The 27,931-nt window shown below is 43.4% G+C and overlaps 3 protein-coding genes across 4 annotated transcripts in view; all 3 read left to right on the top strand.

Annotated features, from left to right (window-relative positions):
• pard6a (par-6 family cell polarity regulator alpha) overlaps positions 1-5,884 on the top strand; it is a 36,580-nt gene extending 30,696 nt beyond the window's left edge. The window contains exon 3 of one of the 2 annotated variants that reach the window (XM_088939018.1): positions 33-5,884. In XM_088939018.1, the coding sequence (XP_088795144.1) occupies positions 33-853 (821 nt within the window). In that variant the 3' untranslated portion in view covers positions 854-5,884. The remainder of the gene's footprint in view (positions 1-32) is intronic. The other variant, XM_088939019.1, reaches the window with a different exon arrangement.
• An 8,071-nt stretch (positions 5,885-13,955) lies between these two features.
• Positions 13,956-23,168, top strand: LOC148817272 (adhesion G protein-coupled receptor G3-like). The gene is given in 6 exon segments (XM_088939170.1): positions 13,956-14,031; positions 14,637-14,682; positions 20,147-20,223; positions 20,226-20,414; positions 21,259-21,331; positions 22,829-23,168. Coding segments are annotated over 6 exon segments (801 nt in total).
• A 1,115-nt stretch (positions 23,169-24,283) lies between these two features.
• On the top strand, positions 24,284-27,891 carry LOC148817271 (uncharacterized). Its single transcript, XM_088938592.1, has 5 exons — positions 24,284-24,376; positions 24,653-24,804; positions 26,630-26,883; positions 27,230-27,394; positions 27,743-27,891. Exons 1-5 carry the CDS (start codon positions 24,284-24,286, stop codon positions 27,889-27,891), a joined length of 813 nt encoding a protein of 270 aa, XP_088794718.1.
• The last annotated feature ends 40 nt before the right edge of the window (positions 27,892-27,931 follow it).

The raw sequence follows: 27,931 nt of genomic DNA, 5'->3' as shown, positions 1-27,931 counted from the left end.
TGTAACGGCTCTGTTCTCCGTTTTCGTTCCAGCAGAAGAAGACGATGCAGCCGCCTTCGCCACCAACTCGCTGCCGCGCAAGAAGAAGGTCCTAGCGGGGCTGCGGCCGACCCCCCAGAAGACCAAGCAGCACCTGCCCATCGGGCTGCCCCAGGACTTCCGGCAGATCTCCTCCATCATCGACGTGGACATCCTGCCCGAGACGCACCGCCGCGTGCGGCTGCACAAGCACGGCTCGGACAAGCCGCTGGGCTTCTACATCCGGGACGGCATGAGCGTGCGGGTGACGCCCCAGGGCGTCGAGAAGGTGCCGGGCGTGTTCATCTCGCGGCTGGTGAAGAACGGGCTGGCCGAGAGCACGGGGCTGCTGGGGGTCAACGACGAGATCCTGGAGGTGAACGGGATCGACGTGGTGAGCAAGTCCCTGGACCAGGTCACGGACATGATGGTGGCCAACAGCCACAACCTCATCATCACCGTCAAGCCAGCCAACCAGCGCAACAACGTGGTGCGCAACAGCAAGGCCTCGGGCAGCTCCGGCTTCTCCAACGACAGCACGCCCAGCCCGGCCTCCCAGTACATTAGCAACTACAGCACGGCCGAGGGGGACAGCGACGAGGATGGGGACCTCATCATCGAGAACGACAACCTGCCCCCCTACCTGCCGGCGGACATGGTCAACGGCGGGCAGCCGGGCCTGCTGAGGCACCTGCAGCAGAGCGTCTCCCTGCACAGCTCGCTGTCCGACAGCAAGGCCTCGCTCAGCTCCCTCAACACCCACAACGGCAGCCCCAGCAAGACCAGCACCAGCCAGGAGAGCATGCGCGAGGATGGCAACATCCTCACCCTATAGCCCCGCCCCTTCCTGTCCCATGGGCTCATGGGAGGAGGGATTCCACTGCTTTTAAAGCGATCCATGGAACAGACTTGTCTGGTTGTGGATAAGTCATACAAAAACTGGAAAAAAATTGGGTCCTGCGACACCTTGATTATATCATTTTTTTATAGTGTAATACCTCATTTCTAAAACAACAAGAATAGATTTGAATGATTTTGGGCGGAACCTGCTCAAATGATGTTCCGTGCATCAAAAACACATGGAACTCAAATCTGGAGCCCATGAAGCAGTCTTTCAAGTTCTGAACACTCCTGGGCTGCAGATCAGTTGTTGGTTACTGTACGGAGGTGCCTTGGGTTCACTAAGATAGCCTTACTTTAATTTTCATTCTTCGTGCTCAGTCTCTGTCCTGTTTACTTACTCTGAGAAGACGTCATGTGTGATGCCATTTCGACTCAAACAATTCAATTAATTGAAATAGGAACTGTTAGCCAACTGTGAAGGAAGGAATTAAAAATGACAATAGACCGTTCCCAGTAGGAGCACAATAGCTACAGTCTTACTTCCCCATCACGAAACCAGAAGTTAAGTCTTGGTAAAAAAAATATTTGCATATTTGTATAATAATGCCCACACACGCAACTCTTCAATTATTTATTGTGCACAATAGCTTTTACTTCGGACAAATTACATCAAGAGGCCTGTTGCTGCTTCTTTATGTCTGGGGGATCTGTACTCTGTCTCGGACCAGTACCACACATCTCTTGGCACTTATTAGCTGCTAAATGTGAAATGGTGTAGTGGCTTCATAAATGACACAGGATCTTTAATATCATTAGCAAGCAACAGAAGAACTACAACTGGTTCTTATAAAAGAACTACAATCTAATCAAAAATCACTCCTGTTTATTTCCTATTAAACCAGGAGGCCTGTTGTCCTTTGCAGGGTGTTGAGGATTTTCTTACCATCAAGTTCTAATTTAGTATTCATCTCGGAAGGAAATGTAATCTCTGTCCTGTTGGTACTGCACACTGGAACAAAAATGCCAATATCCCATGGATCTTTCCTCAGACAAGAGAAGAATTCTGCTTTATCCGAATCTTGTGTTTGGTTACAGGAATATAATGCAGCCTGCTCCCTGAAAACTGGGGATATTTCTAGCGTCCAGCATGAGTTTGAGATGTCATACACCAAATTTACAGGCACCTTCTGTACATTAACTCTTTCAGACAAGTGGTACGTGTGAATGTTGTTTCTGTTTTTAAAATAAGTCCAACACTGTTGGCTTTTTAGCCCAGCAAAGAGAGAGAGATTTTTCTTTTCTTTCTAGAGTGTGATGTAGCACGAAAAAAAGGTACAGATGACCTTGGAGACTGATTCCTGGCAACAGGCTTCTCCTCAAGTGGTACAGCCATGTGTTTGGGTTGAAGATGCTCAGATAATGAAGGATGAGCTTGTCCTAAGCACAAGTACTGGGGAAAGTTACTTTTGAAAAATAATCCATTACAGTTAAGTTACTTGTGCAAGGGATCACTTTTTTTAAATCAAGAAGGTAAAGAAAATTATTTTAAAAGCCATCACTTCCAGTGATTTCTGTAGTATGTGTATATGGATAATGTAAAGTAGTGCATTACCTATTAAAATCAATTTCTCCCAACAACTTATTCATTTTATTAAGCATTCCATTAGTAACGTGGAAATGTAATGGATTACTTTCAAATAATAACTTTTCCCAATGCTTCCTAAGACACTTACAGTGATACACTGTAAGTGTGGGCGTATTTTGGCAAGGTGGAGTGACACTGGACTTTCAAAATTCACGTCTACTTTACGATGTGGTCCTTACATCAGAGAGGACAGCACGTGTACATCTGGAGTAGATACATCTGTCGGACAAGCCCTATACTGTGTATGAGGTGCTACGCTGTTAAAGACTAATGAAGGAACTTTAGTTGCACTAATGAGTCAGTGGATGCTCTGTAGCATTTCTGAGTGCTCTATAGCGCTGCTTTCTGTGGCTGGAAGTCATGATCTGATGAAGGGTACAGTGCATCATTACCTTTGTCGTATTTATTTCACTTTTCCTTTTTTTGTACCTATATTTTATTGCTGTGCGAGCAGCAGCGTCTTGACCTCTCTTGCTTTTTAAATAAACGGAGACGACTGGAGGTAATAATCACGTCAGGCAGGGAGCGATGTCCCAGCCAGGACATGCTAGGAGTGAGGTGTTAGTGTGTAAAGCCAGAATGTTGCAGCTCGTGGGCAACAGCACTGGCGAACCCCCCACCCCTCTGGCTGATTAATGTGCTTTTTCCAGAGACGGAGACCAGGGCCCTGGTGTGGCCAGAGTTAGGAGTATCCAGCTGAAGCACAAACCATTTCAGAATCGCCATATTGAAAACGGGCCCCCTGAAATTTCACCTTCCCCTGCAATCTGCAGCTAGCAGGATCCAGTCCAGCGAGCACGAGGAGGGAAGTGCAAATCACAGCAGAGGTGGGGGTTGACTACAGTAAACTCACACAGCTGGCAGTGGATGCTGTCCTGTTCTCTTCCAATGATGCACTACAAAACCGGCTCTTTAGAGTCTTGCAATCATGCATGTTGTACCAAACACAACTGAAAACATTTTCATGTTCACGAGATGTTAAAAACCAAACCCCTAATGACCTCATTGGATCCTCCACGGTTTCTGTGTTGGAATTCGGCATGGGAATTGTGCATGTTCAGATGGAAACCCTAACCAGGCCTGATTACTGCCTCTTGCACTCTGAAACATGAGCCAGAAACAACTGTGGAGTTAAGAAATGACTTGGGTAAAGGCGGGATTGGTTTAGTGTTAGAACCACTGGAGATGAAAAGTTTTTTTTTTTTACAGCCATGTTGATTTCACGTTTTACCTGACAATGACGGGGTAAGTTCTAAAAACTGCCGAGGTCCCTTGTGACCAGTGTGTTGGGGTGTATCTGGGCCGAGGGCTGTGCAGTGACGTTTGCAGGGAAAAGGAAGAGTTTCCCACCCTCGACATCAGAAACACCACCGTCCCCTGAGGTTTCACCAAGAAGCACAATGTCTTTCCTACCCTAACCTGCAGCTGACTACCCTCATTGTCTAAACGTTTTCCTCACTTCAAACTGGGAATGTTTACACTGATGTACAGGCCAGTCGTGTTTCTAATTTGTAGCATTACACATAACAACGAATGAATTCTTCAGCAGCGCTGGGAAAAAAAATGTAGAAGCAATGAATTCTTGTAAATCACTGGTTCAAGTGTCTTGAGGGAACTATTGTGTGTGAGTATGTGGAAGAAAAAAACTTCAGCAGGGCCCTGATGATACTATCACCTCTTTTCACACTCAATAACGGTTTGTCACAAAATCTGCTGGAAATGACACTTCAGGACTAGGCCTGTGCTATGTGGGGTACCCCAGTTCGCAATTTGTTTCTCGTCCTACAGTCCAGGTTAGAAAAATGACTTTCAAACCCTGAACTATTTCAGGAACAACAGGCTTCTGTTTCAGGCGTCTGCTCTCAGAGCTGACCCTCTCCTGAGTCCTGTCGCCGAGTCTTAGCCTGGGCTGTGGAGACACACATGCAGGTTTCCAGAGCCGCAAAGCCCATGTCTCTGTGCTCGGCTGTCCCTTGCCGAATAATGTTATAGCCCAGTGCGGTGCTTCCGATGCTGTCTGCGTGACAGAGATACTATGCTGAAACCAGCTCCAATTACATGCTTTCAGTGATAGGAAGGCAGCAGTGGACGATTGCCTCTCTTTCTTCTCCTGTCTCTCGGTGAATCAGACAACTGAATAGCACAGCTTTAACTCTGAGTACTGCTGTTCTGTACAGGACTCCCGAGAGTGAACAGTGACACTAGATGCTGCTGAACGTGTTTCGGGAGTGAAGGCTTCTACACCTTTGCTTTTGTGAAGCGATGTATACTACCAGAGATGCAGAGAAGGAAATCTAATAGGTATCCCTATTAATATACAAATATTAACTCACATTTGCACATACAGTAGTGCTGAAACTGAAAATGATACCCAGTTTTGAATGGGTCTCAATTACATTTGTTCATGTAGATTTAAAGTTCTACTTTTTTTGTTCACCAGTGGAAGGGGAGTCGAACTTCATGCAAATCCTCAAAAAATGTTGAAGGATATTAGATTTTCTTCTACTTCGTCCCTGTGTCTAAGCCAGTATTTCACATTTTTCCTTCAATGCTATAAAATGCATATATTACACATATAACCCATAATAAGCCAGTAGATATTTTTTCAAATGCAAGGACTTGGCTAAATAGAAAGAGAGTTTTGCAAACCCTCGTTTCCACCAGTAGAGATTTGAGCATTTCCACTCATATAAACCATACTGTAATGGTTAAGACTCTGGTCTCGTGGCTGGTGGGTTGCGGGTTCGAGTCCCTGCTGCAGACACTACTCTTGTACCTTGAGCGAGGTACGATACCCCAGTCCTCCCAGCTGTATAAGTGGGGACCAGCATAGCGGGGGGGTAATTGCTGAGAGGTTCGTGGATCTACCTACTACCTGTATAATAAGTTATAAAAAATTAAAACGGGGGACAGGATTTTCTGGGGGTCCCCTGAGAGAGAGCACTGAGTTATACCCCAGGGAGACCACCAGCTTCGCTCCTATCCCACACTTTCCACTGACCAGCTCCTATGGCCACACTCCCATCATGTACTGAGCAATGAGTTTTTTGTTACGCTGTCATTGTATATGTATAAATAATAATAAGAAAGAAGGGAAATTTTTATTAACTTGGGAGATTTTGTATAACAGAACTTTTATATATATAAAAATATGGACAGTATTTTTCTTATTCTTGTATGTTTTTTGTATCTGAGAATCCTGGAAACAACTCTGCTTCCTATTTCTAGACCTGAAACTGAAAACTGAAAATTTGGTGGAGCTTTGTATTTATATTATTTAATTGAATCGAAGGGTTCTGGGTGTACAATACTGTGAACGTTACATAAATGTATGCTGATTATAAAATATTATCTAAAGATAATAAAAAAGCTAAACAGAAGAGCTCTGTCCGTGAGGTCCTTTGTCTGAACAGATGGAGGCACGACAAGGTGATTTCCTTGTTTTACGAAAGAGCAATTAACACTGAAGTCAGATTTCTCATAGCACTATTGTTGTTTTTGCTGGTATGCTTTGCTGTGCAGTGCACAGACATAATTCAGTGCATATAGCTGTCCTGCTGCCCCCACATCTCCCATGGATGTATCATCTCCCTGATTGGACAAAAAAATTGTATATGGCCAATAAATAAAGTGGACTGCACAGGCGCTGGAGCCCTGGGTTCGATTCCGGACCAGGGGTGCTGTATGTGTGGAGTTTGCATGTTCCCCCTACGTTTGCCTGGGTTTCCTCTGGGTGCTCCAGTCCCTTCCTGCAATCCAAAGACACTCTGGTAGATGAATTGACTTTTGGGAAAACTGACCCTGATGTGAGAGTGTGCCTGTCTGTGTCAATGTGTCAATGTCTATGCCATTCCTGCGATGGGCTGGCGTCCCGTCCAGGATGAACCTTGCTTTGCACCTGTTGCTTACCTGAACTGGATGGATGGAGGCCCCCCCTGAATACACTCTGGCCTGACAGACTCACTGCAGGACTAAGCCCTTTGTTCTGGTTGTCCCAAACTCTTTGCGCTATATGTCCTCGAGTGCAGCCTGCTGACCCTCACTTCTCCTGGCTCTGGCTTAAGAAAAACAGCAAGAGCTGCTGAGCATGCCTCAGAGGGAGGAGAAAGGCATTTGGAAAGATCAGCGGTCCAGTAGCCCCGGCTGATGCTTGGCCGGCCCAGATGTGAACTCATTTCCAGTTAACCTCCCTCCTCCTGCTGCCCACACTGGCTGCTCTGTGTGGGGGCTGGGCACCACTGTCCTGCCAGCGCGCCAGTTTCAGAGCAGTTAGGAATCCACGAGCCCCCGCCAGACTGGCACACAACTTAGTCTGGCGATACAGAAGAAGAAAGACCTCCTGTCTGCCTCTCTTCCATTATTAACAGTCTCGGGAGTGCACAGCGAGACAGAAACATTCTTATTGCTCCAGTTACATGAAATATCTACACACATTCTGTACACACTGACAGATAAACTTATATTATGAAGTGGAAGTGCCATTCATAATATCACCAAGCACTGTGCAATTAATAATCTAGGTAAAAAAAACTTACATTACTAACCAGATTCCAAAATAACCATTCCACACACACAACAGACTCTGTGAAAACAGCCATGGAATATACTTTGCAGACTACGTGTGTTTTAGACTCTATTAACATGCCAGTAAGTTTTAAGGTGACTTAAAAGCAGGCAAGGATGCAGAACTCCTGATCTTATTAATAAGAGATATAATACCATGAGGCCCAAAACCCATAGTTTATAATGTGTTTGTAGGGACAAATGAGAATAAAGCATTAGAGGGTTATAGCATGTGACTAGGGGTGTGATTTCTAAAAGGTTCAGAAAAGGAGAGAGATTCCGATTCCTGGCCTTAACAATTAAAAGCAATATCTTAAAAAGGATGAATTGGTGGTAAATCCCCAAATTCCCTCCATCTGTAGCATGCCATTGATAGGAAATCCCAAGTTTCCTGTAGCATCTAATTCCCATGGGCTAATGGGAAAACACATTCAATCTAAACAGGCAATCTGTTCTTGCTAATTACAATATCAAAAGATTTAAGCCATTTTAGTCTTAATTAAACAATGAATACTGGCAGGTGGAGAAAAAGCATTTGGTGCCAACCTCAGAAATATTGTGCTTTGCACTGTGCATCATCCTGACCCTCACCTAATGATATGTAGACCTATAACAGCGTGAGGCAGCGTTGGCCCTCCGAGTCTTGCAAACCTGTGAGCTGATCTCAGAATCAGATGAGGACAATGGAGCAGCAATGTGTGAAAGCCTAAGTGTCTAACTCAGCTCGCAAAACCTCAAGACCAGATTACTCTGGACAAAAGCCACGCGCTAATATTGTGTTAAGGGAAAAATGAATGACCAGCTTGACTTGACTCCAGCTCCTGCCCACAGTGAGACAAACACTGTTTTTCTCTCAGCACTCCAAGGACAGCTCTGTGTTGACCTGTGCAACACGGCAGGGCTCTTTAATCAAGCTGACCAGCCCGGAGGGGGATGATAGAAAACTCTGGAATTCACAATGGGACAGTTGCAAACAGTCCTAATCTCCCCACAGTTGGTTGGATCATTATGCAGATTTTACACTTGTACAGTATGGATTCATGTAAACGCCTGGTTCAGTACCTCCTACATTACATTTTTTCAAGCCAAAACTAAAATCAAAGCATAGTTTGCAGATCCATCCTTTTGATCCCCATACAACGAGCTTAAACACGGAAAGGCTGCATCAGATCTTCTCTTTTTCTGGTGCCAGCCATAGGGATGTCATTCGGTATGCCGTTTTCCCAAGCTCCCAGTGTTGTCACGAACACGCACCACGCTCTCTGGATGGGCTTTTCCACCGCGCCCACTTCTGGAAACAGAAATCCGTAGGCCGAGATGGGAGAACTTGGGCTCCGAATTTCTCAGCTTCTGATCCGAGGAACCTGTGCAGCTTTCTCCTCTCACCAAAGAGCAGCGCACTAGCCCAGCAGCTGCAGTGATGAGAGAGGAAGACCCAGCCAAGGCCACATGGATCTATTTAGGTCTGGAGCCTCTAATTCAGGCCTGTTGGCACATGTAAGAGTCAAAGCAGGGGTGCTGAATCAAAGTGAAAAAAAACATTCCATCCAAGAAAAAAATGGCACTTATTAAGTACGATACTTATAAGAGGTACTCATTACTGTATAATCGGGAGGGGAGCTTTATTCATGCCAACCCTGGTGAATGTGGTGTGGGGGGAGTCGCCGTTTATCTAAACTGGGTTCCTGAATTCAAACACAAGTTGAGCTGCAGAGGCATGACTCTGCCTGTGTGCTTCATTTCAAGAACAGGGATGTTCTTCATCAAGACAGATGGCAGAGATTTAGCACACAGTGAGAAAGAGGTGGGAGGTATAAGCCTAGGGTCCCTACTTCAATAGAGGGTATCATTTATTAATGAATCCAAGTCTGAATTAAAAAAAAAAATCTTTGCCCCTCTCATCACCGAATCATCGTGCTCACCTCACCTAATCCTTTCTTACAGAGGCTCATAATGGCATTATTTATGGAGCTATAAATACAACTATGATTCCCCGAGCTCTTATTGCTTTTCAGATTTACAGGGCAGCAGCTCCTGCAGACAGACTGGAATTGGCTTGTTTAGTTCCTCCAAAGGTAAGGCACTGATGTGGCGGCCCATTGCGTTATCAATCAGGACAATGCACAGAGTGGAGGGAGGAAAAGCAAAAGAACAGAACGGATCCGTTAGCGTGAAGGCATGCAGGCGTCACCGAGGAGCCCATTCTAAATCTGGCATCTGAGCGGGTGGGCTCATTTGTACAGAGAGCAAAGCCTGAAGAGACCGCATTGTAAATTTGTCAGCATGTACTGTACCATACCGCAACAGAAGCAATCTCTATTCACTTTTTAAAGCATGTTACCATAAATAAATCAGTTGAAACTCTATTCATTAGAATGATTTTGAAAGGGGCATATGACAGGAACAGGTGTAATGCTGGTAAAACAGACAGGACACAATTCTAAAAAATGGCATAAACTGACCGTGTTTCTGTTTTCTAGATAACATTTCTGTGCTACATTTCAAACATATTAATTGCATAAATATTTAATGGTGTGGTATGATACCGAACACTTTAGTGAATAATTTTAGAAGCTGCTTAAAATGTCTCTTAAAATACAGTGATGTTCAGGTTGTGTTGCCAGCAGTGTGTATCAATGACAACCAGGTAAAACAGGGTGACATAAAGAATAAAACTGCAGCTTACAAGAACACCAATAAGTACCAACCTCCTCTGTACTCTAGATTTTCAAACAGGCTAAAAGACTAAAGACTTTCATGTTTTATAAAGAAAGAAAGCTCTTTATAAACCTATAGGTCAGAAAAGCAGCCCTTGCATTTCATTCAGTTCATTTTTCTGCTTAAGCTTCTGCAATTGAGTTCTGCAATTGAACTCAGCGGCCCTATTGACCCCTGTTCTCCCGGAAACCACTCTCGCACAGCACCTGCCACAGTCACCCAAACAGCCCTCAGCTAGCAGTGACGCACCTGTGAAGGAACCCAATCCCAAGGACAGGGAGCCAGGGAGGGTCTTGTGCCCGGATGGGTTACTGTACCAATAATATAATAATAATATATACTATAATTATGGCATTATTATCATTCATATTATACATATGTTCTAATAATATCCTTATACTTATATAGCACTTTTCTGGGCACTGCACTCAAAGTGCTTTACAGTCAATGGGCACTCCCCTCCACCAGTGTGCAGCCCCACCTGGATGATGTGACGGCTGCCATAGTGTACCAGTACGCTCCCCACACACCAGTCACTGAGGACGAGAACGGTGTGATGTACTCAATTCACGGATGGGGATTATTAGGAAGGAAGGAAAGATTATTATTATTAGGTCACGATTGGTAAATGCCAGGGGGAACTTTGGCCAGGACACCCATAGTCTTCTCAAGAGACTCCCTGGGATTTTTAATACCCACAGAGAGTCAGGACCTCAGTTTTACGTCTCATCCAAAGGACGGCACCTTTTTTACAGTTTAGCGTCCATCACTGTACTGGGGCTTTAGGACTCGCACAGACCGCCGGGTGAGCGCCCCCTGCTGGCCTCGCTAACACCTCTTCCAGCAGTAACCTTAGTTTTCCCAGGAGGTCTCCCATCCAGGTACCGACCAGGCTCACACCTGCTGAGCTTCAGTGGGCTGCCAGTTGTGAGCTGCAGTGTAATATACAGTAGCTGCTGGTAGGTTGCATGGGTTAGCACAGACAAACCTGTAGACACCCTTTAACTCAGGCAGAATATCCTGGGGAGGAAGGAGGACGCGCGTGCTGAAAAGCACATGCAGACCAGGGGAGAACAGGCAGGTTCAGATGTCCTCCCTACCCAATATTAAACCCAGGATCCAGGCGCTGAGATGCAACAACACTAAACGCCACCATGTTTCTCCAAATAAATATGTAAGAGATGAAAACAGTGATTTCCTTCTTTTTACAAAGCTACAGAACACAGTTAAATTTAATATTTTCCTTAAAAATCGTACCATAACATACAGTATAATGATGCTACTGGAACATGTTAAGAAAAAAAAAGTTACAAGAAAAAGAAAACCTCAGTGGAACACAGTAGGAATCTATTAAGATTTGTGCCTATTTTTCGGCACACAGCTTTTGCGGGGATACAGGAGATATATAAAATCATCAGTCTTTCCACATCCCTACCACAGAATGCAAATCCACAGATTCCTTGCACACATTTTAAAGACCATTTTAAGATTACTTGCTTAGCTGGGAATTGTACAGATTCCACTGCCATTAACACTGCACATTTACTGTGTGTGTGTTTCAAACCACTGTCCCCGGTTTACAAACTCATTTCCAGCAATTTTCCCTGACGTATTTAAACGTTATGATGATTAATAGTTGTAATACGCTTAATAATTCCTTGCGTACATAACTTTCAAATAGCCTCCACACTGCACATCAGGTAGCACAAGTGAGAAATTGCCTCACTAGTTAAAACCCTTGCTCTTTAGAAAAGTGTCATAGGATATTTAATTACAAAGTAGTTTGGATCTCGATTTTAACATTTGAAGAACTGCACCTTCTTAGTGCAGTGTTCCAGGTCACCACACTAGAAAATCTGAAATAGAGGGAAGAGTACCACCTACTGGTTCAACAATACCATTGCATCAGCAGCAGCCTGTAGGACTGTTGCAATTACATTGTACTAGATGTCTGTGAAATATTGTAAGGAAACTGCAGACCTCAGTACAACACCCATCTTCTTCACCACACAGTATGTACCACATGAAAACCATCAAGAATACTGAATTATCTTATTCCAGTCTTTGAAGCACAAAGTTAATGGTTTTCTCACCCCACTTCATATCATATTAAAGTGTAGATTTCCTTGGTCTTAATTTCTGGTAAGGTATACTTAATTTTCTTCAGGCTTTTTCTTTAGAGGTAAAAGGATAAAGTCTAGGCAGCGGGATTACCACACTGTAGCCTGATCTAGTTAGATTTCAGAAGCTCAGCAAAGCTGGTCCTGGTCAGTCCTGTGGTGGCAGATATCCAAGGAAACACAGGCTGCTGATGGTGGTGTACCTGTAGGTGGCGATCTTCCCTCTAGACCAGAATTTCCAAAGCAAGACCCCAGTACAGTGACCCGAAACACTGCAAAGTACTCTTTGTGGATGAGACAGTAAGTCAAGGTCTTGACTCGTCACTAAAAGATCACAGGGCACTATTTGTAAGAAAAAGGGTATTCATATACAGTAAGTGGCCCAGCTACATTTCACTCTAGACTTGTGCACATTCGTGCAATTCCAGAGCTAACAGCTCCCCTCTTCATTCAACTGGTCGAGAAATTTCGCTCTTCTCTGCTCGATGTGTGACGTAGTTAAGCAGACAGCCTGTACAGTAGGTGCAGGTAAGAACCAGAAGTGAATGGACATTTTTCTAGTTGTACGGTACTTTGGGATGAATAGCACCATCTGAATGGTAAGAATCATTACTAATCTCATCTGTGTGTTGCACAGTGCAAGATGTAACAACCGGTTTAACAATCAGTGCGAGTCTGGATGCTGTTTTCCATAATGTAACGCATACGACCGACAGGCACTGTGTAAGAGCCAGCTTACCAGAGCGGTGACGTCACCGCCCTCCCCTGTAATAGCAGGACCACAGCTGCTAGGCTGGGGAGACACCTCTCTTTAGCTCAACAAGCTGGGTCCCTGTTGAGTGATGCGGGAGTCCTGGGTTCGAGCCCCCGACGGTGCGGGGCCGACCTGATGCGGCAAGGGCGCCCACCTGAGCCCCGTTGTGTTACAATAATAACACTATAATAATAATTCCCCCCTGCCCTCTTTGGGGATAAGGTTTTGGGTGTGGGAAGGTGTGACTCACACTAAGCCCGGGACTGCGAAGTGAAGAGACATTACGCCAGCAGCACATGGCTCTAGAGGAAACAGCTGCTCGATTAAACAATGGTGGTCTCACAGCAGGCCTGTTCATTTGCATATGCAAAAAATGTACTATGTTGAATTTTAATGCACCCAGTTTTTTTTCCCCAAAGGCTCCTTCAACATTTCCAATTGATTTGCATATATGGAATGATATAATAAATAAAGTTCAGACACAGGCACCGAGATGAAACAGTCTCACAGGTAGGTCATTTTTTCCTTTGAATCTTGATATCCAGTTGGTAAGCAATCCTGCTGTTGATCGATGCAGCCAGCATTCACAGTATCTCAGTCTATATAATTATGAAACACATCAATGGTGAAAACTAAATGTGTGATAATTTGTAGTAAAGTAATATACATAGGCTAAAGAACGTGTATAATATAAGGTTTCTTTTTAGAGAGGAAAATAGTCTTTACCATAAAGCAATTTTTAAATAATTCATTTTTATTGTATTGCACTAATTTTATCCTTGGAAAATATTTCCAGTTTACTTATGTACTGTATGTATTTAATCACTCCTGAACTATATCTCAAATTGCTTGAAAGGCAAACTAGTAGAAGATATGTATATGAATTCCACTTTAAAAAACTCATCCTTATAAAGGCTGGTATAAAAAATTAACATTTAAAAAAAGGTGAATTAAGATCATTGGATTGCATTAATATTCCTTTACCCATTTAATCAATTTCCCTACGGGATTAATAAAGTATTATCTATCTATCTATCTATCTATCTATCTATCTATAACAAAAATATAATACTATTGGGCAGTATCAGAAAACAATCTAAATGCTGGTAACAACACATTTAGTGCTGGTTTAACTCATACGTAGTTTTTCAAACAAGCCTGTGTGGTGTATTTTGATTAAAGAATCATGTTTTGCACTGAATGCAGTGCAACAGTTAAATGAACTCTAACAACAGACTGCATTAATTTCATTCTCTCAGGTTTACTTGACACAGATTTGAACCTCTGGAGAACCATGATTCGGAAAAAGGCCTGGAGAAGGTTTAGTGATGTTGTGGTTTTCTTCTCCTGTCTGCTAGTCATGCTCACAGGTAGGAGCCGATGCAATCTGCTAAACTGTCCTGTAAAGGAGTAAAAATAAGTATCTGAGTGTTGCCTCTGATTATCTGGGTCCGTAACAGTGACTAATCATCTGTATTTTTACACAGGCTTCCAGGTTTGTGCAATCTTACAACGCAGAAATCAGTTCATTTTAACATTGTAAAAGGAGACCGGACAATTGCAGACCGAGGAAACCCTCATGTGATCAGACCAGCCCTTCTGTTCATCTGTGACCCCAAGGAAATGAAACAGATCATAAAGGCGGATATCTGTGTAACTTGGGGTGAAGACAACCTTTCTTTGACTTTAGTATGCGAAGGACACAAACACATAATTTGTTGTAATTACAGTCTTCCCATAAAGTCCTGCCATAATCTCAAGCTTCTTCGACGCATCTCTTATGACAATGCAAAACAAAATTTTTTAAATAACTGGACAGTATACCATGCGGAAACAATAACAATTCCCATACCAGGAGAAAGAGTCAAATGTGGTGAGCATTCAAAATACCATTTTAAATACTGTAGACTAATGCTATTTTCCTTTCGTTTATTACATTTCTCATGGAATCTCTTGCTTTGCTGTTTCCTTTCAGACAAGCTGGTGCTGAACAAGTGCAGTCCCAGCACCGAGACAGACAAGTAAGTGTGTGTGACTGCCGCTAACGTGAAAGAGCAGCACCGCCTGTATTTGCGATGTGGCTGGACCCACTGCTGGTATTCAGAGAGTACAGAGCTGACTGCTGAAGAAAATAAGAAGCTAAACCCTTTTGGCATAATGTACTTAGGTGCATAGTGTTTAAATAAGCTTCAAGAAAATAGAAAAGACAGTCAAAGAGAAAGGTTCCACAGCTGTTCTCTACTTGCAGTTTCGTTCAGCAGGCAGCAGCACAGAGCAGAGGGATAGCTCCAATAAATACCCTGCTTAACATTTTAAATTGGAATTTGTTCTCAATTGACTTATCTGGTTAAGAGCACCACAAGCACTGATGTTCCTAAATGGATTAATAAGAGGAATTCCCATGCTGCACATATGTCATGGTGAATGAAATTTACCTACAGATAAAACACAGACTTGTGTTTTTGATTTAAAAAACTGCACATCCGAGCAGACCTTTCATGTCCACAAACTGTTCACCTCATAAAACCTATGCAGTTGCTACAGGCAGTTAACGACAGTATGATGTAATATATGGCAGATTCATTTGCAGTGAGGAGAGGCAGACAGTCCAGGGCTGATTATCACACAGGCATTGAGGAAGCCAGAAAGCAGTCCCCAGGACTCCCAATGTTGCTCTTTGCTTTGCTTAGTGTGATTGAACATTTCATTATCTACACTTCTATTTGTTCTTTTCATAGGTGATACAAATAGTTATACTTAATATGTTGACTTTGCACCTAAATTATGTTGAGTCACTCACTTACACACCATTCACTTGCCTTAATCCTAAACTAAGGTTACATGAAATGACCTCTGTATTATAATGCACATAAATAATGGATATAATCATCTTAACCCCACACTGAGAAGTAAAGAAAAAACTGTTTTTGTCTTCAGGAGTTTCTCCACTCTAACCTCTTCCCAACACTAAGAAATATACCTTTTCCTTTTACAGAAACCTCAGAGTTACACGTTGAATTTATTCACACACGCAACTACAGTGGGATACAAATCTTTGCAAATTCAAATAAGGTAGTATCTCTTTTCTGCAAATGGGAAAAAGCGAAGATAACAGAGGGCTGTTTGACTGAAACATTACAATTTATTCACATGCAAGGTTTCATTGTATTACAATCTGCACCTTACCTCATGTAAGACGTAGGAATAATAAACCTGTGCAAACAGATTTTACATAATAAATATATTTATCAGACTCCAGTCCTCTGGTAATAATATCCATGCGTGGACATAGGGGAGGGCATTGGTGACACAAGAAAATAAACTGGAAAGTTACCAGTTTTGTTCAGTCTTCTGAAAGCTCTGAATTCTGCACTAGAAGAGTGTCAGTAGACTCATCAGATGGTCTTTATGCAGAGTAACATGAGGAGGGGGTAAATGAGAGGAATTACCATGCAGGATGTATTTCATTATGGAACAGGTTAAGGTTTACTCCATGAAAGGCAAAGGAAAGAGAAACAATGTTTTGGCTTTGGAGCCTTCTTCAGGTGTGACACCTGAAAATTGAGTACCTCTGTTCTTTTACTTTCAGTATGGAATTGATCCTTTACCTGTTCCTTTGCAGGCTATGCCTGCTGAATCAGCCCCCTACTTATATTTTATTATGGAAGAAAACCAAAACCATAATGTAACCTATTCTCACCCAACGCTGATAGACGCTGTTCCAGTTAATGCCATCGGGCTCATTCTGCATTTCACTTTTTTTTCAGATCTCTCTCAACAAATCGGAGATCCCTGACCCCGAAATCCACATTCTGCTGCCCCCTGACATTTTCTCAGGTCTTACAAACAGACCTCCGCCGACTGTCAAATTTATATTTTCTTTGTACAACAACTTGAAGGCTCATAAGGTAAGGCTTTAAGGAAAAGTAGGACCTCGTCTACTTTTTATTTTTGCATTTAGAATATCAGTTATGAAACCAACCTAATGTTCTCTCTGACTTCTATTTATCTGTAAAAAGAAACAAAACTCACAGTTGTGTTTATCAAGCAGATTTCATGAATCAGATGAGCATGTATAGATGGTCAGATGGTCCCTGTAACAGCAGTGGTTTGGTTCCTATAGAACAAGACTCCCCAGCCTGGCTCTGGGCATAAACACACCTGCTGCTTTTTGTTCAAGTATATAACCAAGCTCTCGGTGACATAACTGAACCTTTAATGACTTAAAAACCAGATGAATTTGAGCTCTTTAGTTGCTTTTAGTTCCTAAACATGTTGAAGGTAACTTAAGATCTCCACCTCCTGAGTGAGAAAAACACCTGGCAGAATTCCCCACCGAGAAACGTGCTGTTAAGAACGTCAGAAGCCGTGTGGGCCCTTAGCACCAAAATCGTTAACCTCTGTCCTACAGAACAAACCACCAGCTCAGCATTAAAACTGTGTGTCGCGTGAATCACAGTACTTAATGTTGCAATCTTACTGAGGCTTCATTAACCTCTTCCTTTGCTGTAGAAATCCCTTGCTTTAAACTAATTGCAAAGAAGCTTCTGAGGTACCTTAATGTTTCAGCTTCCCTGCACAAAATGATAGAGAGCACCCTCCCCCTACTGGATGTAAGAAAAATCGACTCCATCAAACATTTGTGTCCCCGTTCCCTCTTATGAAAGATACCAAGGCTCATATGCCCTTGCTCCGCCATTGTACTCCTGTAGAGTTTAGAGCCGAGAGGGGAAACGTGACCAGCGGAAGGAAACGAGACCACTGCATGTCTGTCTTTGTGTGCACCAGCAGGCAAACCAGGTGCATGCGTGGGTGAATGACTTTGGAATTGGAATAGAGGTAGAGAACATACCCATCTCCAATCTTTCACACCCTGCTGTCATGAGCTTCTCTCACAAATCCCCAGTCCCGGTCAGTCCATCCACATCCGCCGCAAGGCCTTTCATAGCGGAACTGTCCTCTATGAGAGCGCTGAAGGACCGATGCATTCAAGAAGATAAGAAGGCAAAAATAATGCGAACGTCTTTCTTTTTTGTTGTTGTCGTTTCAGGAAAATATGACAACCAAGTGTGTTTTTCTGAACAGATATGGTAAATATTAAAAAAAGAAAGAGAGGGAAAAAACTAGCAATTATTTCAAATGTATTGTTATTTGCTTTCTAATGGAACCAGATTATTACAAATCAATATGACAAGGATCTGAAATGAACGCCTATGGTCTCCCTTAACATTTATAGATGTTAGAGATGTAATTTTATAGACAATTAAAAACACTCGTGGTCCCATTCTACTGTTCTTTTTTCCATATGCATTTACAGACCACGGTAAATAATTTTAAAAAGGAATAAGTGCCACTGTATGCTAACAATTCTGCCTTCTGTGTTTTGTGACTCAGACAAGTGGGATGATTTTGGCTGCCTCAGTGAGAAGCTACAAAATCATACAACCTGCAGGTGCAGTCACTTCACCTTTTTTGCTGTACTGATGGTGTTTTTTTTTTCAGAATGTGCCACATGTGTACTTATTACACCATTTTAAGGATCCAATAAGCACTTTATAAAGTGCAGTGGTACATCTGGATCATCTAAACCATTTAATAATTAGAAGCTAATTGATCTAGGGATCTTATCCAGCCCTTGCTTGAAGCCAGGGTATGAGTTATAACAACAAGACTGAGTAGCTTGTTCCAGGCCTCCTACTACTACCTTTGTGTAAAGAAGTATTTCCTGTCCTGGTTGAGCTAATCTCACCATTTTTTAAAGAAGCCAGGGTACAGGTAACTTGGTCAAGTTCCCTACCTCTCTCTGTCCAATGACAGTCTTTTGGGGTTAATGTGTTGTGGCACAAGAATACTTGTTTCTTGAGAGTAGCTCACTGTCGTCAGCAGTTGGGAAATAACTGTTAGAGTCTTTTTTAAATTTCTTAGAGCAGGTTGAATTGCAGTGCATGAATAAATGATGGGCAAAAGTTCTTCTTCTTTACTAAATAGATAATTTTGTAAGACAGCTGTCCCAAGTAATCTGTTCAATCAAGAGAAAAACTTGAAACTGGCGACTGGTGACCTACAAAACCTACAGGCCTGAGGCTCTCCTGGACCAGGGCTGGTCTAGCCTATGTCTCTATCCAAAATAACAGAAGTTTCAATTGCTGAACTAGAAATGCACACAACTAGAGTTACATAGTGTAGCGGTTGCCGCTTCTCCACTGACACACTGGAAGTAACCGGGTGAGGAACTGCACATTACCCTGGTACAGAGAAACAATTCCCCTCCGAGTTTATCAGTTCGATCCAGGTTGAGCCCTCCATGTCTCAGTAAAAGACATTACAAGTTTGTTACCCACACATTGGTGTTTTTAAGTCCTAATAACCTCACACTACAATATGTAGTCCCCAGAAGTATTGACAATGTTTAGAATTACGTATGAAAAACATGAAGAAAGATTATAGTGCTTTGTATATGGATTTTGGACACACAGAAACATTGCTATTTCACTTTCTTTTGTTTTTGAAAGTGTAATTTAGCATACCATTTCACACACTAATATTTGGACAGATTTTGGACATGCCCTGTTCAAATTATAATCAGAGAAACTGCGTATTGGTGGTACAGTGTACATGTTTTGTTGTTGTGAGCAGATTCCTGCCTCCAGTCTGGACACACAAAACACTCGCACCCTCACCTACCTCACTTACATCGGCTGTGCTGTCTCAGCTGCCTTCTGTGCTCTCACTCTCCTGACACACTGGAAACACCTGCAGGTGAGTCACTAGCGCCTTCCTTCCGTAGCCACCGCAAAAGCTGAGCAACACAACTGCATCAGCGTGTGTTGCACACAAAACAAAAGATATCTCTAAAGCAGACATGAGATCACTCCCCACAGTGGCCGCTGTCAAGACCAGGTTGATAATGTACTGGATTTTATGACCTAAGAGAACTGGAAAAGGGCAGATATGCTTGCGCCTGTTACATGTTGCAAGAACCAGAAAGAAAATGTCAATTCTGCTCTCTTGCATGAAAACAGTGGAACGATCTCCCAGCCCATATTAGATCCTACAAGTCAGTCAGCACTTTCCTATAATGTCTTTAAGCTCCCTTTTCTACCATCTTTAAAGTAACATGCAACGCACTGATTGGAGTAAACCCGTCTCTTACTGTCCTTGCCTTTCTCCTGTTTTATTGCAACACGCATTACAAAAGGTGCTGCTTCACAGGTAATTATATTATTACAAAAACAGGTTCCTACAGGTCTTTAAACTAAACTGAAAAAGAAACGAAAATATAGGGCCCGTTCTATGTACTTTGCATCCTACTGTGCACAAATTATTTGGATTAATACAATAGTTAGCTAAATACTAACACTTTTTAACATGATTAAACATTTAATGTTTGCAATTCAAGATAAAAGTCATCATTGTTTTAAGCTATGTATTTCTGGATCTGCAAATAGCAGTCTGGCCCACTCTCTCCCCCGCTGTGCCGTACAGAAGAGCAGCCAGCGAGCACTCCGTTCAGATCCATGTCAACCTGGCGTCGGCCCTGCTCCTGCTCAACCTGAGCTTTCTGGCCAGCGCGGTGCTGTCGCCTCTCTCGGCCCAGGCCTGTGCATCGCGATGGCTGTCCTGCTGCACTACTCCCTGCTCTGCACCTTCACCTGGATGGCCCTGGAGGCACTGCACCTCTACCGGCTGCTGTGGCAGCCCTTCACCACCTCCACGCGGCGCTACCTTCTCTGGCTCTGCCTCCTGGGCTGGGGTAGGCACAGCAGCCACGGCTCCGATGCCCTGCGCTTCCTAGCTAAATTCTTAATCGAAGAATCTCTAATGATGTCTCCCCTTTCTGTTCCGACTTGCAAACAGCACTGGCCCAATCCACGCCAGCTGAAACAGCCTCAGCAACCTGGGTCAGGGAACATCGAGAATTGGGATCATCAGAGACACACTTTCAATTAGCTGCAGCATCATGCAGAGGACTGACAAAGGTCCCACTTATCATGACATCCCTCTGGTGGATAGCTAAAGACACACGTCAAGCACCTTGCCATCAGCGCACACCTGGCCACTTACCTTCAGACTATATAAGATGAATCTTGCACCGCCACGTAGGGTCTCTAGTAAAGAGGGCCTCATAAGAGCTACAGACACCAGCATCCTTCTCAAAGAAGGCAGCGCAACACAAGAGACCCACCCATGACTATACACTAGCTTCTGAAACCAAGTGCCAGGACAGAGCAAGAAACTGGGGCCGAGCTACCTGAGCCACTGCAGAGCCATCACAGACGCAGCCCTGCCACCACTAACGTAGAAGAACTCGATCGGCTTAAAACCCATCTTCACTTTTCAAAGCAGTGACCTATCCTGGATGTTGGTTCCTGCAACCAGCCAGCCATCTTTTGGAGCTGCTATTGGCAATTACATTGTTTTCCCTTTACCAATAAAATGCCATTTTGCACACAGACGTGAAACAGCAGTAGTGGGAAACAGCGATAGATCACCATCACAATAAGGAAAAATGCCAGCTGCCACATACACATTTCACACTGTGAAAATAATTTCATGATATCCTGTTTGTTTCACACTTTCCCTCTCTTTGTGCCCAGCTAGTGTTGTGCTCATTATTGTTGCAGTCAACAAGAAGAATTACGGTCAGACCACTACTGGTACATCATCCATGTGAGTTTGCTCTAGCGATCCGTCGAGAAACTGATATAATTGTATTAAAGGTGTGCAAAATAACATCAGCTACACCCTGTCCTGTGCAATCTGACACCTTATTTGCTTTACAAACATGTTTGAATGATCTAAAATGGAAAACAAATAGACTGTCTAACAATATTCCCTGGCCTTTCGCACTAACATCAAAGCTGATCTGAAGGACCTTGTCTTTGCGCTTCAGATCAGCTTTATTAAGGCTCTCTGCTGGATATGTCTGCTTAGTGTAACACCTCCTGTTAACGTCATGCTCCAGAGTAGCCACCATCCTATTTCAAGCTACATGTTCCAAGCAATATCTGATGAACAGCATATAAAAAAGGTTCCTTGGACTCGTGATTGAGAATTACTGCAGGAAGAATTTTATGAAGGTACTTTCTGATTTGACAGTGAATTATAGTGGTAATAATCAGTGGACAAATTACTTCTAGATAGAAGAGAAATCCCAATGGCACTGCTGCCTCAGAGCTGTTGGCTCCTGCGTCTCACACCTCCGCATGGAGATTACTTTACTTTAAGTGTGCCCTGCAATATTCTTGAGTACTGTGCGATTGTGTGTACTGTGCAATTGTGTACCGTGCAATGTTCTTGTGTCCTGTATGATTGTGTGCCCTGGTGTTATGTCCAGGGTGTGGTGTTGCCTTGTACCGTGTACTTCTGGGATAGATTTTGGGTTGTGCCATCACTTACCAAGCATCTAGTAATAAATAGATGGAAGATATACACTGTAGGTATATGAAGTAACTGGACCACAGCATTTCTCACTATCAATAATTATTATGACTTGCTAGGATGACTAGCATTTGCTATTCCTTCGGCAAATCCTTTTTTATATATTTTCATGCAATAATATCCAGTAGATTTCAGAATGTGATTGGCCATTTTGCTCAGATTAATGGCAACTTGAATGAAATGTTCACTGTCAGTCCGTTGCCCCGTGGAGCAGGTGACATCCCCGTGGTGATGTCACAGGAAACAGATTGAAGAGGCCAGACCGTTTACTGGTGTCACAGAGGCCTGAAGCTCCCGCCCAGCTACGAGCCCCTTACTGCCTCCCTGCATAGCAAAGTCACAATCTGACAACGGACCCGAGAGGCCAAACACACAACACACAAATGTCAGTTCAGCTGTGAGGGAACTCCATCGCAGCCCTCCAGCAGTTCATGAAAACTGTGTGCAACCACACAGTCTGCACACTCAGTTTCACTTCAACCGGCACCTGAGCTCAAGGCTTGTTAGGAACAGACATCTAAAACCCAACAGGTTTTCCAAAGCATAATAAAGAAATTAAAGCACAGCTACGCCTAGCTGCCAAAACATTGGTGTGTGCACAGAAACATTAACACACAGTTTATACTGTTAAAAACAGACGACGGATCATAATAACACTGCAAACATAAACTCAACAGACAAGCAACCATAAATTCTCATTCAGATGCTCCTGTCGTAACAAAACAGGTGTTGGGTAACAAACGTGACCATCCACTATGCCAGCATCACCGGATACTTGGGAATTGTGCTGTTCTTGAATGCTGAAATCCTGGTCTCTGTGATCACCAAAATGGCGCAGCTGAGGTCAGTGAGCAGTCGCAATGAAACCCGTCGGACCTGCAAGGCCACCTGCAGCGTGCTGGGGCTCAGCTGTGCCCTGGGGCTCACCTGGGGACTGGCCTTCCTCTCCATCGGCTACATCAACCTCCCCATCCTCTACATCTTCACCATCCTGAACTCACTCCAAGGTAACAGCAGGCAGCTGAGCTGCAGACAAGAGAGGGAGAGTAATTTAGGAGACAGCTGAGCAACAGACCAGCAGCCTCAGCATTGCTGAAGTCTGACTTCTATTCGGAGTTAATTACGTTTCAATGCAAATGCAATTTGATTTTTTTTCCATACATTTTACAGCCTATCAGTCAGACAGCGTTAATGGCACTTCATTCTGTGCCACTCAGTGAGGTAACCCTTCTACATAAAAGAATAGATGAAAATCTCAAGGGCCTTTCTTTCAAACCCTCTCACATAGAGATTAGCGTGACACTTAATATGTAGGTCGACCTCATATAAAGGTATATTTCAAGAATTTCCCTCAAGACTCACAATTTCTAGCTGTTGGTATGGATTGTGACTCTCTAGGTTAGGAATTACTATAACCCTCCGACTTTCCTGTTCTTCAAGGTTTTTTCCTGTTTCTGTGGATCTGCATGATTAGATATCGGAAAGAGGAATTTGCGGGGAAAAGCACACACAATCTGGAGACAAATCCGCAAAACAACATCATCATCACCACCACCACGTAAACTTCACATCATAACGTTGAACGTGTGGTAATTAAGGCTTCAGCTTTCAAATGTAACGCGAGACAAAATAATTTGCCGGGCAAAATAAATAAACGTGATCTGGGTTTGTGTTTTAAAACATTGCACTTGCACCGTAAGAAAGCAGAACTCACAATTTAATACCAGGTATGACGCACATTTCCTCAAGCGAGAGGTTAATCACTACGTACTGTAACTTTCCCCCCAAATCCTTTCAAAGAATGCAGCAATTGCTGATTACAATCTATTGCAGAGGTGTATCGGTCCCGTACAGAGTGAAAACCTGGCAGGATGTTGATTGGTAAAGACTGGTTTATTGACACGCCTGGTGCAACGGTTAGCACAGCAACCGCTAAATTCACTTGTGGTCAAAACACGTGCGGCCGCACACAACACAATAATAATTCTGAAATCACCTATTTTTATATTCTCATCCATATTTGTACACAACTATTTCAATGATCTGTTAGTTTACACGCATGATTACCTATAGTAATTAAAAACCGTCTTAGTAAACTGCCCACAGTGACGTATTAAAATTCCACAACATTGAATCAAAATAGCTTCTTCTCAAAACTGAAAGTCTTCTCATTATTTGAACATGCCTTCAGGAGCAACTCGGCAGTTAACGACCCCCCAGTTCCTCACAAAACTGGGAGCGATTGTAGAAAACCCAGAAATCACATCTTTCCAGGTAAATTAGAGGTTGTTTTTTTATGTAATCATGGCAAAAACCACAGTGCGTGAATCGTATAGTCTCATTATTGCCTTACTGCTTTGGTGTTCAATTAAGTTAGGGTAAAAACGTTTCAACGCATGATGATCGAAATCATATAATGGGCCTATGATGTGATAAAACTGAATCATAACACTAAACAATAAAAAATCTAAATTAATGGGATCTTAGTCATTTACAGCATTCTTTATGCAGTGTTCGTCCAGTTAATAACTTCACTCTTGATTAATGTAGTGGGGGGAAAGCGGCAAGTCGGTGATCATTAAAGCAACGGTTTATGAAGAGGAAATCAAAACCCGGGAACATCTGATGTTTCTGAAGAAATTCAAAACCACGGCCATGCTGCGAGGGCTTCTGTGCACCTACGGGTTTCAAAAGATGGCGAGGTGAGGACAAACCGGGAGTGGGTTATCACCCATTTTCTAACCGCTTTATCCAAAACAGGCTATTGGGTAATTCGGAGTCGGAGCCCATCTCGGCTAGCAACAGTCGCAAGGCAGGGTACACCCTGGACGGGACGCCAGTCTATTGCAGGGTAGATTCACTCTCTCCACGGCCAGTTTTCCCAGAAGTCAATTCACCTCCTGTAAGAAGAAACCGGGGCATGCGGAAAAAACACCCCACACGTGAAGAGCATATAAACTGCACACAGACTGCACCCCAGGAATTGAACCCCTGCACTACGCGCCCGGGACGGGTGTCTAAATTACAATTTGAAGCACTTCAGGACTGGGCAAAACTAAGGGCAGACTAAAACTACAAATGTAGATCTGTAATTGCACGCTTCATAAGTTAAGGAGGATACTGTTTATAGTGAAAATAAGTATTTAAGCGGGAATTACATAAAGATTTTTAGGTTTCCCGCAAAGCGAGCAATGTAGCGTTTCCTCAGGCGAAATATAAGATTATTATAATCATTCATATTCTTCTGTTTTAAGGATTTTGTCTGTAAATGCTCAATTAAAATGGAACATTTCACGCCCTCCGGGAACTTGTTAATTACTTTGGTTCCTCGCTCACTTCCTCCTCCCCTGCAATTTTTTTTTTAAACCCAGCTCTCGACAGAGATGGATTTGGTGTTTGAAATTGGGTAGTTGAATCAGTTAAGCACAAGCGGAAAGCAAGTGAAATGCTCTTTCTTTTAATGTCTCTCTTTAGAGAGCAAGTACTGCGGTTCCAAAATGTCTTGGCTTTGAGCACGTTTCCATTTACTGAGCACCTATGAGGCTTGTAAATTTTTCTAGAGCGTGTCCGTCTGTTGCGTCCGATTTAATTAAAAGCAGTTTATTTGAATGCACGTGTGTTCTTTCATTCTGAAATCATTATTTCAACTCAGTTACAGAAGTTTGAAAGTTAATGAAAGTCCGTTTTTTTTCGCCAAATAATTTCCTGTGCGTATTTTGTCATTGTTGAGTAATGAGCGCCGGCGAATGAAAGTGTTTGATATCGCCTATTATCTTGGCTCTTCAAATTTCACTCCTTGTTTTGGGAAGACTCGGACAAGGATTTAAAAGCAGCGCGCAGGATTTCAGCAGGAGTCCCTGTTTTGTTTTCAGTAGCAATCAGTCACAAATGGGAACCGGCGTTGTGGCCGGTAGAAAGTCGTTTAGCACGAAGAAATCTGTCACTGATGCACAAATCGGTGCCAGCAGGCAGCGGCTGTAGGAATGTAAAAATTCTGTATTCAAACCGCGAAATAAAAAGGCCACAGAAATACATACGGAATAAAACACCATTTACAATAATGAAAGACTTTGAAAATAGGTGTTTTTCCTCACCCATACAAAAGGCAGGGAATGTGACGTAACAACACATTTTAAGTCTGGGGGTTGATGCAATAATTTAACGTTTGAAAGAGGGGAAACGTCCAGAAACCACTGCAAATTACTTCTCCTTCTCCTTTATGAGGTGTTATCTGCAACGTAGAAACGCACTTGAATTGCACTCTGTAGATGACCCAACCCTGGGTATGTGACCTCTACACTTACCTATTCATTCAGATCTTAACACCGAAATGAATGTATTTGATGAAAATAAGAAAATCTAGTGGGAATCTCATTTCAAATTATTTATAATACCAGTATAGTTCCATTGACTCAATTGAGTGATTTAAAAATAATCCTGAGGAACAGGTGTATTGGGAATATTAATGGATTATTTGTGTATACTTTATAAATTGCATCGCTCATTTTTGACATCTCTAACCTGCAGAAGGTCCAGAGACAATCTACAGGAGTTCCACCATCCCGATTTCTCCAGGACAAGCGCTAAGCAAAACCATCGCAGCAGACGGAGAGCAAACCCCAACCCCCCCGGCCGCGCACACATAGGGACACCGCTCCTGAATGTGGAGAAGACGGTCATCTCGGCCGGAGAGCAAGCCCCAGCGGCCCGGGCCCCCTTGGGGATACCGGCGGAGTTCGAGTGTGAGGGGCAAAATAGTCACACCTGCCGCTGTACTGCTGGCAAACCGGGCTCCGACTAGAGTGATGAAGATCAATGCCGAAGGGCCAGTATTAGCACCCATCAGAATACGGGCCGGTAGAATGACCTTCGTATACCTAAATTAAATCAAGTAAAATTAGGCATGACAGCAGGAATGCAGAACATTTGTTGGCAAACGCCAATCGTGTTTTGTTTTTAATCGTCTTGCCAATTTAGGACGCCTTAGTAATGGGTTAGAGTCCTTTGAAGAGAAGCGAGTAAACACTGAATCTTTATTCCAAAGCAATCCAATACATCGTCACCAGTGACTTCGCACGATGTTTCTTAAAAACGTGCGATATTCTTCTTGAACTCCTTTCATGTTAGATTCTGCAGTGAGAGCGCGACGCGTGAGGCCCCTGTATCAGTACATAAACCACAGCCTGCCTGCGCCGGCGTCTGTTCCCGCAGAGGCCGCGTCGCTCCGGGGCTCCGCGCAGCCTCCCGCATCGCTGTCGCCATCCGGAGAGCCCGCAGCGACCAGAGCTTCAGGTAGATCCCATCAGGGGTTCCCAAACCATGGCTGCGGGATTTTAATTCCAGCACAGCTTTTAACGATACAAGTGAACCGGAACAGATTTTTCCTCGTTTTTTTAGCTCCTGATGAAGAGACCTACGCATCCCACGGGAAGGCAGCTTTTCAAAACCAGGATAGGGGATCCCCGGATTTGGGAAATCCTAACCTAGTGTCATTTAATTTTGAAGACGTTTAGCTTCACAATAATATGCACAGACTTTAAATAGATACAAGCAGAGCGAACTACAGTTCGTGGTTCTATAAAGCAAGTCAAGGTGCTCTGAAATGCCGGTCTAACGGTGCGGTGTTTTTTTCTTCCCGAGGTGAAGACTGCACGCCTTTGGGCACAGCGGGAGGTTCTTGTGAACAGGTTATAGCACCGCTGGAGCTGGACTGTTCACCCCAAGACAGGATGGACCGAATTCTCCACCTCTGCCCCACAGACCTGCTACCCCCCCTCTCTCCACAGTAGCAGCAGACGTGGGGATCTTTGATCAGCCTTTGCTGAAGAA

The sequence above is a fragment of the Atractosteus spatula genome, chromosome 21, assembly GCF_055471065.1.
Source record: "Atractosteus spatula isolate fAtrSpa1 chromosome 21, fAtrSpa1.hap1, whole genome shotgun sequence".
NCBI lineage: Eukaryota > Metazoa > Chordata > Actinopteri > Semionotiformes > Lepisosteidae > Atractosteus > Atractosteus spatula.
Note: the sequence above shows the minus strand (reverse complement) of the source record. Positions and strands in the feature narration are given on the sequence as shown.